The sequence below is a fragment of the Rhinolophus sinicus genome, chromosome 7, assembly GCF_057876585.1.
Source record: "Rhinolophus sinicus isolate RSI-liver-muscle chromosome 7, RSI-T2T, whole genome shotgun sequence".
Classification (NCBI taxonomy): Eukaryota; Metazoa; Chordata; class Mammalia; order Chiroptera; family Rhinolophidae; genus Rhinolophus; species Rhinolophus sinicus.
The window spans coordinates 28707800-28727220 of NC_142507.1; the positions used below are offsets into that span (position 1 = coordinate 28707800).

Here is a 19421-nt window from a genome sequence, read left to right on the forward strand (position 1 = left end):
CCCAAGGTCAGCAGAAGAAAGGAAATAACAAAAATTAGAGCAGAACTAAATGAAATAGAGAACAAAAAGACAATAGAAAAAATTAATATGACAAAGAGCTGGTTCTTTGAAAAGATTAACAAAATTGACAAACCCTTGGCTAGACTTACTAAGATAAAAAGAGAGAAGACACTGATTAACAAAATCAGAAACCTAAAAGGGGAAGTTATTACGGACACCACAGAAATACAAAGGATCATCCAAGAATACTATGAAGGACTATATGCCACCAAATTCAACAACCTAGAAGAAATGGACAAGTTCTTAGAAACATACAGCCTTCCAAGGCTGAACCATGAAGAACTGGAAAATCTAAACAGACCGATCACCAGTAACGAAATTGAATCAGTCATCCAAAACCTTCCCAAAAGCAAAAGTCCGGGACCAGATGGCTTCACTAGTGAATTCTACCAAACCTTCAAAGAGGATCTAATACCAATTCTGCACAAACTCTTCCAAAAAATTGAAGAAGAGACAGTACTCCCTAACTCATTTTATGAGGCCAACATTACCCTGATACCAAAACCTGGTAAGGACAGCACAAAAAAAGAAAACTACAGACCAATATGTCTAATGAATACCGATGCAAAAATCCTAAATAAAATTCTAGCAAATCGAATACAACAATGCATTAAAAAGATTATTCATCACGACCAAGTGGGGTTCATCCCCGGGGAACAAGGATGGTTCAACATACGCAAATCCATCAATGTGATACATCACATAAACAAAATAAAGGACAAAAATCATACGATTATATCAATTGATGCAGAAAAAGCATTTGACAAGATACAACATCCATTTATGATTAAAACACTTAATAAAATGGGTATAGAAGGAAAATACCTGAACATAATAAAGGCCATATATGACAAACCCTCTGCTAATCTCATAATTAATGGAGAAAAACTGAAACCCTTTGCTCTACGTTCAGGAACACGACAGGGCTGTCCCCTATCACCTCTGCTTTTCAACATAGTGTTGGAAGTCCTTGCCAGAGCAATCAGGCAAGAGAAAGAAATAAAAGGCATCCAAATTGGGAATGAAGAAGTTAAATTATCACTCTTTGCAGATGACATGATGCTATATATAGAAAACCCTAAAGACTCCACCAAAAAGCTATTAGAAATAATCAACGAATACAGTAAAGTTGCCGGCTACAAAATGAACGCACAAAAGTCCATTGCCTTCCTATATACTAACAATGAAATCTCAGAAAAAGAAATACAAAAAAACAATTCCTTTTGCAATTGCAGCAAAAAGAATAAAATACCTAGGAATAAACTTAACCAAGGATGTAAAAGACCTATATGCTGAAAACTATAAGACATTTTTGAAAGAAATTGAAGAAGACACAAAGAAATGGAAAGACATTCCGTGCTCATGGATTGGAAGAATCAACATAGTTAAAATGGCCATATTACCTAAAGCAATATACAGATTCAATGCAATCCCCATCAAAATCCCAATGGCATATTTTAAAGAAATAGAACAAAAAATCATCAGATTTGTTTGGAACCACAAAAGACCCCGAATAGCCAAAGCAATCTTAAGAAAAAAGAACAATAATGGAGGTATCAGACTTCCTGACTTTGGCTTCTACTACAGAGCTACAATAATCAAAACAGCATGGTATTGGCAGAAAAACAGACACATAGACCAATGGAATAGAATTGAGAACCCAGAAATAAAACCACATAAATATGGACAGATAATTTTTGACAAAGAAGCTAAAAATATACAATGGAGCAAAGACAGCCTCTTCAATAAATGGTGCTGGGAGAATTGGATAGCCACGTGCAAAAGAATGAAACTGGACTGCTATTGTCACCATGTACCAAAGTTAATTCAAAATGGATCAAAGACTTAAGCATAAGACCTGACACAATAAACTGCATAGAAGAAAACATAGGTACTAAACTTATGGACCTTGGGTTCAAAGAGCATTTTATGAACTTGACTCCAAAGGCAATGGAAGTAAAAGCTAAAATAAACGAATGGGACTATATGAAACTTAAAAGCTTCTGCACAGCAAAAGAAACCATTGACAAAGTAAAGAGGCCACCAACTGAATGGGAGAAGATTTTTGCAAACAGTGCCTCTGATAAGGGGCTAGTATCCAGAATATACAAGAAACTCATGCAACTCAACAACAAAAAAACAAACAACCCAATTGAAAAATGGGCAGAGGACTTGAAGAGACATTTCTCCAAAGAGGACATACAAATGGCAAATAGACATATGAAAAAATGCTCAACATCACTAATCATCAGAGAAATGCAAATCAAAACCACAATGAGATATCACCTCACCCCAGTCAGAATGGCTATCATCAACAAGACAAATAATAACAAATGTTGGAGAGGCTGTGGAGAAAAAGGAACCCTCATACACTGTTGGTGGGAATGCAGAGTGGTACAGCCGTTATGGAAGGAAGTGTGGACGTTTCTCAAAGAATTACGAATAGAATTGCCATATGACCCAGCAATCCCTCTTCTGGGTATCTACCCAAAAAATCTGAAAACATTTAGAAATAAAGACACGTGTGCTCCAATGTTCATTGCAGCTTTGTTTACGGTGGCCAAGACATGGAAACAACCAAAATGTCCTTCGATAGATGAATGAATAAAGAAGTTGTGGTATATATACACAATGGAATACTATTCGGCGGTAAGAAAAGATGATATAGGAACATTTGTGACAACATGGATGGATCTTGAGAGAGTAATGCTGAGCAAAACAAGTCAGACAGAAAAAGCAGAGAACCATGTGATTTCACTGATATGTGGTATATAAACCAAAAACAACAAAAGAACAAGACAAACAAATGAGAAACAGAAACTCATAGACACAGACAATAGTTTAGTGGTTGCCAGAGGGTAACGGGGGCGGGGGGTGGGGGGTGGGAGATGAGGGTAAGGGGGATAGAATATATGGTGATGGAAGGAGAACTGACTCTGGGTGATGAACACACAATGGGATTTATAGATGATGTAATACAGAATTGTACACCTGAAATCTATGTAATTTTACTAACAATTGTCACCCCAATAAATTTAATAAAATAAAATTAAAAAAAAAATGTAGCTAACATCATACTTAATGGTGAAAGACTAAATACTTTCTTTCTTATCAGGAACAAGGCAAGTATTTCTACTCTCTTCGCTGCTATTCAAGATTGTACTAGAGGTTCTAAACAGGCAATAAGGCAAGAAAACGAAATAAAGACCACCCAGATTAAAAAAAAAAAAAAAAAAGAAGTAAAACTATTGTTATTTGCAGTTGACATGGGCTTGTATACTGAAAATCCTATGGTATCCACTCAAGAAACTATTGGAGCTAATAAACAAGTACAGCAAGGCTGCAGGATATAGGATCAACATACAAAAACCAATTGTTGTCTGTACATTTGCAAAGAACAATCTGAAAATAAAAGTAAAACAATGCTAGTTACAATAGGATAAAAGAATAAACTACATAAGTATAAATTTAACAAAACTGTAGGACTTGTACAGTGAAAATTATAAAAAATTGTTGACAGAAATTAAAGACCTAAATAAATGGAAAGATCCCATGTACATAGATTAGATGTCTTAATATTGATTGTTAGAATGACAGTATTCCTCAAATTGATCTACAAATTCAATACCACCCCTTTCAAAATTTTAATGCCTTATTTTTTTGAAGAAATGGACAAGCTGATCCTAAAATTCATACGAAAATGCAAGGAACCCAGAATAGCCAGAACAATACGAAAAAGAAGAACCAAATTCTTTTAATTTCAAAACTTACAGCAACGCTACAGTAATCAAGGTTTTGCTTACATAAGGATGGACATACCTATCAATGGAATACAATTGAGAGCCCCAAAATAAATCCATGCATCACGCATACACAGTGAACTGATGTTTGACAAGAACACACAATAAGGATAGTATCTTCAATAATAGAGTAGGGACAACCAGATATCCATATGCAAAGGAATGAAGTTGGACCCTTAACTCTCACCATACACAAAATTAACTCAAAATGGATCACAGACCTAAATTAAGAGTGAAAGCTATAGGGCGACCAGTTAGCTCAGTTGGTTAGAGCGCTGTGCTCTTAACAACAAGGTTGCCGGTTTGATCCACACATGGGCCACTGTGAGCTGCGCCCTCCACAATTAGACTGAAACAACTACTTGGAGCTGATGGGTCCTGGAAAAATACAGTTAAATAAATAAAAGTTAAAAAAAAATTCTGTACAGGTTTGGGCGTTCTTATGTTCCCAATGTTTATTATGCTTACATACTGAGTATGTAGATCGCAAGTTTGCAAGTTTATCTGTAAGAAAATTATTTAATTAACAGGTTCAATATTCCTTTAAAGGAAAAATGTTCAGATGGAAAAAATACATATGTGTACAAAGCTAAAAATAAAAGCCTACCATCCTAACTCTGAAAGGGAAAGGAATAACCTCAAACCTGAAGCGTCTTAAAGGTTATTTAGTCTAGTCCTTTCATTTTCAGACAAATCAGGGCAACTGGTATTGGCAGCATAGCCAGTAGTATAATCCAGGTCTATTGATTACAAGTTAAGACTACTTCCACTATATACAGAGTGTTCATTTGGGTGCCCTCAAATTAAATTAGAGAACACCATAGCAGCAAAATAAGGGTGTGTGTGTGTATGTGGGAAGTATAAATACATAAAAAATTCTGTAAAAAGTAATGTCAAAAGAAAGATACATCAGAACACAAAAACAACACATACGCAATATTAACAGCCAAGAAAAATTGATGTTCAAGTACTGATTACCAGATGAGGGGATACAATCTTGAAAAAAGAGTTGCTTATTTAAACTTCATTTACTGTTTTACATGCTTCCCTGTACAATTGTTGAAAAGACAATAAAGAACCCTCCTGTTAAAAGACAATAGAAAGATTTAATTTTAAATTAAAATACTAATGGTAAGAAACGCTGGCAGAAAGAAAATAAAACCCATAGGGAAACATAAAATGTACTTCTAAACTGATTAAGGGCTTGAATTAATAACATGCGCTTCTTTAGGAGCAGCTTCCTTTTGCTTCTTTGAGCATCCTTGGTTTAAAGAGTTAGTACATTCTCTTTCAGTGACATTTTATTCTCCTTGCAGAAACTTTGGTGAACCCACCAGGAACAATTTTTTTCAAAATCATGGAGTGATCCTTAAGAATGTCCCCTGTAAAAGAAGGTTTTCAACCACAGCAATTAGCAAAGAGATTCTGGACATATGAAATGGTGACCTTTTAAATTTTTTCCTAAATAGATTAATTTAGTTTGCATATATCCATATAGAACTTTTAAATCACAAATATATGGCATGAATACATGCACATTGAAAAAGAAATCAAACTGATATGGGAGAGCTCCGTCTCTACAAAAGTTTTAAACCTCCCTCACTATAACTAAAGATTGCTCCTTAGCCTGAATCACAGAATGTCTCTCAGGTAACTACTTAAAAGCCTGTGACTTCCCAACATCGCCCAAGCCATTCCGGACCCTCCAGGCCAGTATAGTTGTTAATTGTAATAATTGAAGCCTAATGTTCCTTCCAACCCATTCTGGGCCCACTCCTGGACAACTGATACCACTTAAATGACTAGTTGAATGGCCACACGCTCTATAGAGCTAACAATTTTATTAATTAAAATATATTTTTCCTCATTCAGGGGCTTTGGGGATGCAGAGGATACCCCAGCAAAATTGCCAGTCTCAGCCAAGGAAGCCAATGCGGTCCTCCAGGCAGATCTCAGGACCCCTTCCTCTTATCTGAGGTCAGATAGGGTGAGAGTTCAATGAATCCCCCAATAGGTAGGGACAGCTCTATGTCCCTGCCCAGCAGGAAGCAGATACAGAAGAACAGACCTCCTGTCCTCAACTTCCCATAGAAATTTCATGGGGATCACGTCTCTCAAGGGGAAAACAAGACAGGCAGAGATAGACATCAGGTCTCTGCACTGCTGCCCAAAAGACCTCCCTTCACTGTCCAAAACTTCCCCTTTTCATTTTAAACAAATGGGTACAAGACACCCAACTAGATCAAATGGGCTACTCACACCTGCACAGTTTAAAAAAGATGAGGTAATGATACAGGAGAGTTAGCATGTCCCTAGATAGACAGGGAGGTCCCTGGTGGAATAAACAAAAGACCGCCATATCCTAAAACTTCAGGTTTTGAAATCATTCCTTTGCTTCAAGATATAATGTAACAAGCCCCTGAGATTAATCATAAAATTCCTTTTGGCCTGACAAACGGAGCTGATCTGATAGATAAGAGTGGGTTACTTTGCTAATTCCTTTAGGATGGACAAGCAGAACAAACCTGGTAAATGAATTTCATTAGAAGGTGTCAGTTCCCTTCTTCAAACAAGTCCCTTCTTCAAACAGCTCCTCTTCCCCAAGCAGGCAAGGGAAGGTATAAAAGTAAGAGTTTTTGCCTCAATCATGGGGCACCCCCCATTCGGGACCCCCTCCCGCTCGGGAGCTGCAACCTCTTGTCAATAACCTATCCTCTTTTTAAAAACTTTTTGCCTCTCCCTGGTCCATGTTTCCATTCTTCAGCTTCACGAGACATGATCCTGGCCCACACTCATAAACTGCCAGCAGATCCAACATCACCTACATCAGTAATAGCTTCTTGTCAATCACAGGTATCAATCAGGTGGTCCCACACCCAGAAAGGAACCACCCATTCTAGAGAAAAAGGGACAAATCTACAAGTCTTCACCAGTCAGCCCTGTTTTGAGCCCGGGCTTTTGACCCTTTAGGCCTTTTTGTCTTTTGAGCCTCTTCTTTTGCTCGGCCTGCTCCAACTCTAAACTCTTTGGAGTGTACTTTTTCTCCTAACAAAGCCACCCTGGGCCCCTGAGCCATTCTCTATTGCTCGGGACTGCTTCTATTTCTTTGAAGTGTACTATCTCTCCTAATAAACAAGTCTTTCGGCTCTTTATTTCTGTATCTCATTTAATTCTTTGCTCCAGACGCCAAGAACCTGGACATCGCGCTGAGAAGGCCTCACTCTCTGGTAACAAACAATATAGGGGCCTATAGGATAATACATAATGATCTCTCCTTCCTACCTCTTTTTATCCCAGCATCACTGTAACCATGCTTAACAGTTTGGTGTGTGTCCTCCCATACGCCTCCGCCCCCTTTTTTTTTTTTTATTAGTTTCAGGTGTACAAAACAATGTTAGACATTTACACCCCTCACAAAGTGATAACTACCTCCCCCATCTATTACCCCTCTGGTATCGTATACAGCTGTTACAATTCCATTCACTCTATTCCCTGTGCTGTACTCCACATCCTGTGAATATCTATCTATCTATCTATCTATCTATCTATCTATCTATCTATCTATCTATCTATCTATATAATTATAGTTGGATATTCCATATTATTCAGCTTCAGCTTCAGGTGTACAGCACAATAGCAGACATCTACACAGTCTATGAAGTGGTCTCCCTAATAAGATAAGTGTCCATCTGACCCCATACAAAATCTTTACAACATTATTGATTATATTCCCCCAAATGGTGACTTTTTTGAAAAGGGAAAATCAAAGGAAGGAAATTACCTACTGAAATTTCTTACCCAAGGAGAGCTCTTACCACCATATATTTCCTGTTAAAGGAGTATCTGAAATGACTCCTCAGTGATAACCCTAATACAGCCCAGTCAACATGTGTTGAACAATTCCTAATGATTCCCTCTACTGCACTTCTGTACACTCTGGGTCATACTCAGCTGGAAGGAATGCAAGGGTCTCCATGGGCGACTGAACACCCTGGTGCCCACTGCCCAGTCACACTGGACGGTGAACCTGGGCCAATACCTTCACCTCTGTTTCAGCCCTCCTCCATAAGATGGGGGTGAGAGCAGAGTCTATACACAAGAAATACGATGGTGAGCAAGACACAGCTCCTGCCTTCCAGAGCCTAATGATCACAAGCTAGTCTGAAATCCTGGCCACTAGTCTTCCCATCGACGTCAACCTTTACTGATTGTCCATACCATGCAAAGGGGTGCAACAATGACCAAAACAAGGTCTGTATGTCTATTAGTGTGACTCAGAGCTAGGCAATGGGGCATATGGTGCAGGCCAGTGTGGGGGACCCATCCCAAGGCTCCTCATGCAAGTGCTGATGTTTGCATAATTACAAAAATAACTGGATCTATTCAAATTTAAGCCTGTGGTGTCACTCTTATTTACAATAAAATATACCTCTTTGGTGGCAATCCCACACAGCCTTGGGCACAGGCACTGAAGTGAGCAGCACTATGATCACTGGGCACACTGGTGGAGAAGGGGAGGACAAACCAGCAGTGACTGCTGCAGGAGACAAAGGAGACAGTGCCAATTGAAGGTAGAAGCCCTAATGAAGGAGTACTGAAGACTGGTCTGTGATGGAAAGGTGGGGCTTAAATACGGCCCAAGAGAAAATAAAAGTGTTCTAGGCCTAGGGAATGGTGCATACTCCAGTGGTGGGTCCAAAGGCCACAAGTACAGTGGCTAGGGATTGGGCTGAGGTCTTCTAAGGGACTTTCTTTTCTTGACCATTAGGTTAGTTTTTGAGCCCGTTGACCAAGCTTGGCTTATAGTATAAAATTTATCAGTATTTTCTGTTACCATGGAAACAAAAGCTGATATTTAAACAATAACTATTTATTGGATCATTCTTTGAAATGGGCACCTCCCTCCCCAAGTGCCCAACCACTTATTCTATCCTTAAAGCTGGCCAGACAGCAGTGCTCTCCTCATCTTCATACCTTCTCCCAAGGGAGGATTTTAGACAATGGAGCCTGTCCTCTGTCCCTTCCTCATTGTAGTCTTTAGCCCCAGGCCTTTCCTGTTCTCTCCAGGGTTCCTAAATGTTAATCCACTCTCTGAGGCTCTCTCAAAGATGGCTGCTATCAGCCCATAGCACTTGCCCACTGGTGCCTTTTTGGGTCTCCTCCTGGGCTCTCCTGCTGGTCTATGAACTCTTGGAGGAAGTGGTCTATTTTACACTCTTGGCATCTGCCACGGCTCTCACTAGAGCTGTCTGTAGGTATCAGAAATTCAAAATCAATTGGTTCTTCCCTCAGTGCTGCGAAAGTTTCCAAACTTGTAGCCCTGTTCCAATCTCTCTCTTTTCTTTATGTCAAATCTATTACAAGTTCAACAGTAGGATAATCTTAACTTCACTTTCATTTTTATTACCTCTTCTCTCAAAAACTCATAGTGGCCCTAATTTTCTCTTGGAGAAATATAGAATCCCTAATAATAGGATTTCAGGCTTTATCTAGCTGACTTTATATCTCAATATACTTTGGTCTAGGTTAAATCCCCAAAATCCAGCACATAGTTCAATTCTCCAGCAACTAGCCAGGGGCATAGCACAAAGAGGTACAAAATATTTATAGATTAAATAAGTGAATTATCTTTTCTTTCTTTATTTTTTATAAACTTAAGCTATTTATTTATTTATTTATTTATTTATTTATTTATTTATTTATTTTATTTTATTTTATTGGGGAAGAGGAACAGGACTTTATTGGGGAACAGTGTGTACTTCCAGGACTTTTTTTTCCAAGTAAAGTTGTTGAACTTTCAATCTTAGTTGTGGAGGGCGCAGCTCAGCTCCAGGTCCAGTTGCTAGTTGCTAGTTGCAGGGGGTGCAGCCCACCATCCTTTGTGGGAGTCGAACTGGTAACCTTGTGGTTGAAAGGACACGCTCCAACCAACTGAGCCATCCGGGAGCTCAGCGGCAGCTCAGCTCAAGGTGCCGTGTTCAATCTTAGTTGCAGGGGGCGCTGCCCACCATCCCTTGTGGGACTCGAGGAATTGAACTGGCAACCTTGTGGTTGAGAGCCCACTGGCCCATGTGGGAATCGAACCGGCAGCCTTCGGAGTTAGGAGCAAGGAGCTCTAACTGCCTGAGCCACCAGGCCGGCCCCTCTTTTTTTTTAAAAAGATTTTATCGGGGAAGGGGAACAGGACTTTATTGGGGAACAGTGTGTACTTCCAGGACTTTTTCCAAGTCAAGTTGTTGTCCTTTCAATCTTAGTTGTGGAGGGTGCAGCTTGGCTCCAGGTCCAGTTGCCATTGTTAGTTGCAGGGCAACTAACAGCCCACCATCCCTTGCATGAGTCGAGGAATCGAACCGGCAACCTTGTGGTTGAGAGCCCATTGGCCCATGTGGGAATCGAACCAGCAGCCTTCGGCGTTAGGAGCATGGAGCTCCAACCGCCTCAGCCACAGGGCCGGCCCCTTGAATTATCTTTTCAATAAACCCTCTTTCTTCCTCTTTTGCATACATCTTTCCTAATCCTACTTTTATGTCTTCACAGATAACGTTTTACCAATTTGAGGAGAACTTTTCATTCTGCCAGATCAAGATATTTAAAGCATTTGTTTTCACTCACTTCTTTCATGAAACCTTCTGAGATCAGTCAGTTAAGATCTAGTCACTTAAAGCATCAACTGCTCTAGTACTTGTGCCTACCTAGAGCTAACGGATTTATTAATTAAAATCTATTTTTCCTCATTCAGAGGCATTGGGGATGCGGAAGATGCCCCAGCAAGGTTGCCAGTTGCAACCAAAGAAGCCAACGCACTCTTCCAGGTGGATCTCGAGACCTCTTCCTCTATCTGAGATAATAATTTGTTTTGAAGGAATATAGCTTCCAAAAGAACAAAAATTTTAAATATTTATTTGGATGATTACATGCCAAATAAAGTTAAATATATAAGATAAAGAAATTAATCCAAATCTCAAAAAAAAAAGCATCAGATATTAAGTCACAACTTAAAAAAGGAGTGGCTTCCAAAAGTTTGTAAATGAATGAATTTGAATACTCAGTACATTTCCCATGGGAAAAAAAATGTCCTATTCAGTGTAACCCACAAAAACTAGATTAAATATTAGGTACACATATAGATGTAAAGCACAGTGATAAAAGAAGATGAACTTTATAGAGCAAAAGATTCCTGGATTCCAGATCTGGCTCAGTCATTCACCAGTAGTATTTCCATAATAAATTATGTCCCACAATCTCCAGCAAGAAATGTCTTCCAGAGTGGAGCAGTATCCCTTTGGCTTGAGGCACACCAGGAAACCTGACAGTCCAAGCAATACTGTCGCCACATGGCAAGGCTCTCCTGAGACGGGGAGCCTACTTGTATCCTGGTGTGCTCAGGTGGGAGGATCATGTGTAGAGTTCATGTGAAGGAAGACAAATGCTGTCAGGTCAAGGCCAGGGTAGTGATATCTGTAACATAACTATACTTCGTCTTTTCAGATGTTCGTGATTCTGAGGACTAAAATGAGATGCAGCCTAGTAAGGATAAGGTTCATTAGACCCAGTGAAGCTTTTCGCCTGGGTAGGTATGCTTTCCAAATATCTGGGTGATACCCCCATCCAGCCCCAGTCTATAAAGCAATTACAACATAGCCACCTTTTTATGAACAACATAGCCACCTTTTTATAAAAGCATTTGTTACAAGACAAATCTATATGGGTTAATAATATATTCTTGTATCTACCCAGTGCTGACACGGGATCGGTCTATGAGATATACATCTTATAGACAAGCAAGCTTTTGGGCAGAGTCATAACTCATCTCAGAGACATATGAAAGAAACATGAAACACAGAGTTGAGGCCCATGGAAAAGCTGACAGTCTATAGAAGTCAGTCAGGAGGAATGCTCAGTAAATGTTCACAATTTAGAATAATGACTAGAACGGTCATTATTGAAAGATGCTATCAATAACAGATTCAAAATCAGAATACCATATAGTCATAATGGGTTTTTTCTCCCTTGAATACTGTTATAAACTCACATATTACTATAATTAAACAAAACATTAACATAAAGAGAGTGAAAACAACACACTATTTGAGGAAAGAGGTTATAATAAGATTCAGAAAATCCCAAATTCACGGTTTACATTAATTGTCTATATGACTGGATAGTTCCATTAAAAATGTTTCTTCTTTCCTTAATTCATGGATGATTATTGTAACAGCCACAGTTTGGGCCAGATTTATGCACTATTCTATCTCTGTCTATCCAAAACATTTTAGGGTGAGTGCCGTGAAACTTGACAGAGAACAAATCTTTCTTACTATGGAAAGCAAAATTATGTCAACGTAACAGAGTTTTGCTTACACTTATAAGATGCCTTTTCACTAAAGTATATTTTCAGTTACATAAGCTAACTCATACAAGCTGTCTTATTGTTAGAGTTAAGAAAACATACAGAAAACACATTTTTTAGAATTAAAGCACACGTAACATTTTAAAGTATTAATTTTAATACAATTATGAATCAGTAAACATGTATAATTGTTTTTCTTGTCAATTATCATTTTTCCTCCAGAGGTACCTTATGGGTTCCACTTAACGCCTGACCTTGTTTTGCAGGCAAACTCTAAGATCCTAGTTTATCATCTTTAAAAATAAAATTAGAGATAAAAGACTAATAAAAGAACTAGCCATTGTAACAAACTGGATGCTATTGCAGTGTGTCCTCACCTTCCTCTGGTGGCCTTGCATAGAATCTTCATTCCCGTCAGGCTGCAGGACTTCCCTTCCAACTCTCTGTCCTTCAAGATGGTGCCCTCTGAGTGCACTTCACTGAACATTCCATAGGCATCTTGCACAAGAAAAGAGACTCTACAAAAAAATATTCACATTTCTTCTTTTAGGAAGCAGTTTTTGATTTAATACAGAGATCAGGATTTCTTTCTCCTTCACTAGAAATCCATTGAAATCACCTTTCTAAGTGAATGAATCAGGGTAAATGAAGTTGAATTCAAACATGCACTTTTTAGATTTGTTCATGCAGGTGTTTGATCACTATTCAGAAAATACAGGAGACAGAATTCTCTTTTGGCGTAAAACTAAACCCTAAGCCAAATGAGGTTTAAAATCACACGAAGAAGACCATCCTTTCAAGTTAAATATATTACCATTGCCCAGAAACATTCTCTTATCCTGTCTGGCATAATAGGTAACATATTTTGTATGAATGCTCAACACTGAGGAAAGCTTCGGTGTAACATTACGGTGAGAATAACAATCAGAGGCTTTATCTGAGAAGGTACATATTTACAGACATGCATATCCCAGCAGGATGAAAACCAGTGTCCCAGCTAGCAGCAACCTAGAGACTTATGGATATCCAGTGTCACGATGGGATGCCTCCCAATTTTTAAGTTCAAAGGGTAGTACTTATAAAAACCTATTTATGTTTGAATTCCCAATCTTCTCACTTCAGAATTCAGGTAAATGTCTTATTTATCACAAAATGACACATTCTCAGAAAACATTTCCTGGAGCCTAAAAAATATTTAGTAAATACCACCAAATAGACTATGAAGAACAAAACTATTTTAAAGATGGGGATATAAAAGAAAGTGCATGTTGGAAAAGAACACATAACAAACAAATAAACAATGAACAAAGGAAAGGTATATCTGAAGGTATGAACCTTATACACTGCCTTGGCAAAAGGGAGTAGATTACTAGTCTAGATTTCCTGATTAAGTCTCCCAGATCCACATGTCCCCCCCGGTTTGCAAGAGAATCATAAGAAGTGAAAAAAGTCAGACGGAAAAGGACAAGAATCATACGATTTCACTCATATGTGGGATATAAAACAAAGTAACAAACAGACAAAACAAACAAACAAACAAACAAACTCACAGACACAGACAACAATATGGTGGTTACTAGAGAGGAAAGGGTTGGGGGGAGGATGAAGTGGGTGAAAGGGGTTAAAGATACAATGACCGAAGGAGACTAGATTTTGGGTGGTGAGTATACAGTGCAATATACAGATGATGTGTTATAGAATTATACACTTGAAACTTATATAATGTTATTAACCAATGTTACTCCAATATATTACATTAAAAAAATAAAAGTGAAGGTAAATCTTGTTTGAAGAAAAGCACCTTTAATTAGATCATTAATTTGCCATGGAGTAAGATCTAATAAGATATACTCAAATAAAAATCACCAAGTACAAAAGAAACAAACCATTATGTGGGAAGGGTCAGAAAAAATAACAATAGACCTGCTGAGGACTTGAGATATTAGAATTAAAACATATGAAATATAGAATAACTGTTTTAAAAAGGTAAAAATCACAAAAATATAGACAAAAAGCGATACAAAATGACTTGGCAGATATGAAAAAGAATGAAATAGAACTTTCAAAAAGGAAAGCTACACTTATTGAAATAAAAAAATTATTAACATTATTGATTATATTCCCCAAACTGTCTTTCGTATCCCCCTGGGTATCCGATGGACACTTGTCTTATTAGGGAGACCACTTCATGGACAGTGTAGATGCCTGACCACTATAGTGTACACCTGAAGCTGAATAATAATGAATGTCAACTATAATTTAATATATATAGTCACAGGACGTGGAGTACAGCACAGGGAAGAGTCAGTGGAATTGTAATAGCTATATACGATGTCAGAGGGGTAGATTGGGGGAAGGAGATATTACTTTGTGAGGGGTGTAAATGTCTAACTATTACATTGTTTTGTACACGTGAAACTATTAAAAAATAAAAATTCAAAAAAATTATTAAAAAGGGTGACAAATGGTTATATGTATCTGGACAGTGTGTATATGCAAACTGGGTTATAAATTTGAATAAATTACCGAATGCATCCTGAGAGCTGAAATTAAAAAACATGAGAGAAGAGAGAAACACACAGGACAAAATAAGAAAATCTAACATATGTCTAATAGGAATCCCAGAGGAATAAAATAGAAGAAGTAGAAGCAGTAATTTGTAGATCTAGTAACTGAGAATTTCTCTTAATTGATATAAGAAATGAATCCATAGATATACGAAAGCAAATACCAAGCAGGGCAACTAAAAAGAAATCACCCTAATATTCACACTGTAATGAAACTAGAGAACATCAAAGACAAATAAAAAGCTTAATTTACCACAAAGACATGCAATTCTAAACCTTTATGCTGTTAGCTTCAAAATACATAAAGCATAAACTGATAAAACTTCAGAGAGAAATAAACAAATCCAACATCACTGTGGGAGATTTTAACATACCTCTGACAATTATTAAGTTGACAAGAGGAAAAAAATAGTAAGATTTAGAAAAGTTGCATACACCAAAAAGTTTAATTTGTTGGATATGCAATTAGAAAAACTGCCCACAACTAAATGAAGTGTATTCTCAAGCACACATGGGACATTTATAAAAAGTGTCCAGATACTTGTCCATAAGGCAGGTCTGAATGAATTTCAAAGAACCAGTATTGCATAGGGTACTTTCTTTGCCTACAATATAATTAAATGAGAAATCAAGCAAAAAAAAATGTACTTAAAAGAACCTTCCTCTATTTGCAAATTACATTCTTTTCAACTCTTAGGTCAAATATGAAATGATAGTGGAAAAGACAGTATATTGAACTCGATGAAGAAATGTCATAGATTAAAATTTACTAACAACAATGATACTATAGGAAATTTATGACCTTTAATAAAACATGATTATTTTTCCTTTCCTATATACATCTTAAAATTATTTACCTACTTACCATGAATTCTATTCCAAATCTGTCAATTATTAAAATCTTTCTGTAGGATGCAGAACCTCACAGGTATTCTACCTGAAGAGGCTCCTGGAGCCTTCTGCTCTGCTCAAGTCTGAACTGATTAGCATATACCTGTGGCATAGTAGTCATTGTGAGATCTCATCAGAAAACCTGGGGTAGTCCCTTTGCTGCTCTATTATGTTGGAGCTCCTATTTCCCATATCCTGTATCTTTCTTAATTGACTTTTTCAAGTTAGTAGCTCACGTCTTCTAGCTTACCAAAAAGGAGTGAGTGGAAAATAAAATTTTGAAACAATTCATGAAATTGTCAATAACTTACCCTCAAACTTTATGGGCAGTTTGGCTGGCTATGGATTTTTAGATTGGAAATAATTTTTCCATTCTCAGTCCAATTCTCATTTTTCCCCCTCCCTTCTCTCCAGGAGCTGAGGTTTGTTGTAATTCCCGGGACACTGACATTGCATGGTGATGTACATAGGTACTGATCTGTTTCCATGCACTAAGTGAGTGAAAGGGTAGGCCCTTTCACAGTGGAATCATGTATACTTCTGAGTCATTTGTTTGATATTCCTTTCCCTTCATTTTTTCTTCTTCTTTCATTGTTGTTATTGGACATCCTGGACTAGTCCTCTAACTTTCTTAACTTATCTTTCCTCTTTTCCATTTATTTCTGGGAGTTTCCTCAGCTTTGTTTTCCAATACTTCTAATTAGGTATTTAATAATTTCTAGTTTTCATATTTTTAACTTCTAAGACTTCTCTTTTAAGCTTTGAAAGATGCTTTTCTGCCCCTTGATAGTGTCTTCATTTGTTTCATGGTTGTAATATCTGTACCTTTATTTAAGAAGTTTTCTTCAGGCCCCAGTGATCCTACTGTATGTTCCTACTTAAATATAAGGCTCTAATAAGCTTCCTGGAATCTCTGAAAGAGCAGGAGGACGTTGTTAGCCATGAACAACACATGGGTGATCAGGTTCTCAGATGTATCTAGATATCTTTCCTCTTGATGAGAAAATTCCTCAGAAAAGACCTGTTTTTACCACAGTGTGCAAGGGTAACAGAGGGGCGACCACAAACAATGTACAGTGAAAAACAGGACAAGATCACTTCCAGGACAGATGCCCAACCAATTGTTTTTCTTATTTTAGCCTGTTTAATTTGCTACCAGAGGTAGTGAAAAAAATGGATATCAATATACAAAAAAACAAAACAAAACCTTAACTATTTTCTCAAATTTTACACAAAAATTAAGTCAAAATGTATCATAGACCGAAACATAAACACTAAAACTTTTAGAAGTAAACAAAGGAGAAAAATCTTTGTTAACTTTTGGGTAGGTGATTGTAATTGCGGGGTCTCTGGTCCCGCTCCCTGCAAAAGATCGCAAGATATGGCGAGGCCAAAAAGGAACACCAAAGGAGCAATAGATAGGGGAGCCATACCACTATACTCTCGCTGGCGGCTGGGTTGGAGACACAGGAAGCAGGCTCCACACGATGCACAATCTGCCGTCCGCTTCTCTGCCAACCAACCAAACCCCTTTCCAGCATAGTCATGGCAGTTATATTAGTGGCTAATAGCTAACCAGTAACAGCTGATGGCCACCCAGCCACAGCGGATGGCCATCTGATTACAGCTGATGGCCAATCTAATAACCGAGCCAGCACCTTTCCATGTGAGGCCGAGAGTTTGGAAACTGCTCTCTGGGACTCTGTCCCCACACTTCACCCCTCCAGAGTCTCGCCTCACAATCAACGTGACAAGCGTCATCCACAAGGGGCCCTGTGTCAGAAACCCAGCTCATAAGAAAAAGTTTCAGTCCAGTTCAAGTAATGTCTCAGGGGGTGACCTTCCATGTACACCTACTATCTGGGCACAGCCAAGGTTTTTTAGGGTACCGCCAGTCTTTCTGGGCATAGCCAGACTTTCTGGGCACAGCCAGGGTTTCTCAGGGTACACTGCTGGAACAATAATGGCTCACAGCCATGGTGCTTACATATTCTCGATGGCGGCAGGTCGAGACACAGGAAGTAAACATCCGCCTGTACCCCAACAAGTCTCGCTGCACCACAGTCTCGCTGGTGGCCTGATGAGACACAGGAAGCAAATACCAGCCGGTTCCACTACATGGTGGTAAGGTCCCAAGCAAACAGTGAAGCGGTCCATCAAATCAGGCTGGAAGGCACTGCAGCATGCACAGGCGGCGTCATCTTATTCAGCTCCCCACAGTCCACAGTCATTTGCCAGGGTTGTGCAATGGCCTCAAAATGTGTGCCCGCTCCACTGGGTGAGGGCTCCAAGGCCTTTCCAAACTGGGGGTGAGGGACGACCTCGACCTCACCTGCATCTTCCACCAAGGACTCAGCAAGCTTGTAGTCCTCCTGGGACTACAAGTCCCGCATCTGGGCCACCCCAGCAAGCACTTCCCAGCCTGCATGGCTGCAACAACCTTCGCTTTCTCCGGCCTATGCTGGTTGGGGACCAGCCACGTTTTCCCACCTCTCCACGGGGTTCCAGCTCTCCGGCAGCTGCACAGCTTTTTCTATGCTGGTCAGAGTCATCCATGTCCCCCCACCCATCCACAAGGGTTCAGCTCATGAGAACAGCAGCCACTGGGCACCACAGTCTGTGTGGGGGCCACATGTCCTGCCCAGAGTCAGACACCATTCCCACTTGGCCAGAATCCCGCTTACCGAGCCAGGTATCCAAGTGGGTAGTGGCCCCGGTGGAAGACATCCACAACTCCAGAAGCCTACGGCAGCAGCAGCCTACCAAAAGGCAGACGACGCTTGCTTTGGCCAATAGTGCAGCGGGCCATCCGGAGGCTTGAGAGGACCACCAGTTCACCGAGGGGTCACGCCTCTCCCAAGCAGATCGCGTTTCCTGTTCCCAGGTGTGCACTCCTCACAGGCTTCCTGAGACTAAGTGTTCATATGCACAAACTATTCTACCATCCTTCGGGGAGTTCTGGCCGGCACCATACCCTGCTTGTGAAACTGAACTTTCATATGTTTAAACTGCTCCATTACCCCTTTGGGGATTTGGGCCAGCACCATAGCCTTCTCGCTGCACCATGTGTAATGCGGGGTTTCGGGTCCCGCTCCCCACATAAGAACGCAGGACATGGTGAGGCCAAAAAGGAACACCCACAGAGCCATAGATAGGGGAGTCATACCACTATATTCTCGGTGGTGGCAGGGTTGGAGATACAGGAAGCAGGCTCCACACGATGCGCAATCCACCATCTGCTTCTCTGCCAACCAACCAAACCCCTTTCCAGCATAGTCATGGCAGTTATATTAGTGGCTAATGGCTAACCAGTAACAGCTGATGGCCACCCACCACAGAGGATGCCATCTGATTAGAGCTGATGGCCATCTGATAACCTAGCCAGCACCTTTCCATGTGAGGCCGAGAGCCTGGAAACTGTTCTTTGGGACTCTGTCCCCACAGTGATATTTCTTAATTAAGACACAAAAAACACAAACTATTTTTAAAAAATTGATTATCTTGACATTATCAAAATTAAAACTTCTCTTCAGAAGACACCATTAAGAAAACAAACGGGGCATCAGCCTGGTGGCCCAGGTGGTTGGAGTGCCATGCTCCTAACACTGAAGTCGCCAGTTCGATTTCCACATGGGCCAGTGAGCTGCACGCTCTATAGCAAAGATTGTGAACAACAGCTCTCCCTGGAGCTGGGCTGCTGTGAGCAGTCGGATGTCGGTGTGAACTGCCGTGGGCTGCTGTGTGCTGCTGTGG

The 19421-nt window shown here is 39.6% G+C and overlaps 1 protein-coding gene across 7 annotated transcripts in view; it reads right to left on the reverse strand.

Moving 5' to 3' along the window:
* The window catches only part of SPIDR (scaffold protein involved in DNA repair), a 566075-nt gene that overhangs the window by 62803 nt on the left and 483851 nt on the right, over positions 1-19421 (reverse strand). For 6 of the 7 annotated variants that reach the window (XM_088799435.1, XM_019716799.3, XM_074319015.2 and 3 more), the window contains one exon: positions 12588-12728. The exons of the other annotated variant lie outside the window; for it this stretch is intronic. In XM_088799435.1, the coding sequence (XP_088655561.1) occupies positions 12588-12728 (141 nt within the window). The remainder of the gene's footprint in view (positions 1-12587; positions 12729-19421) is intronic. 7 annotated transcript variants of the gene reach the window in all.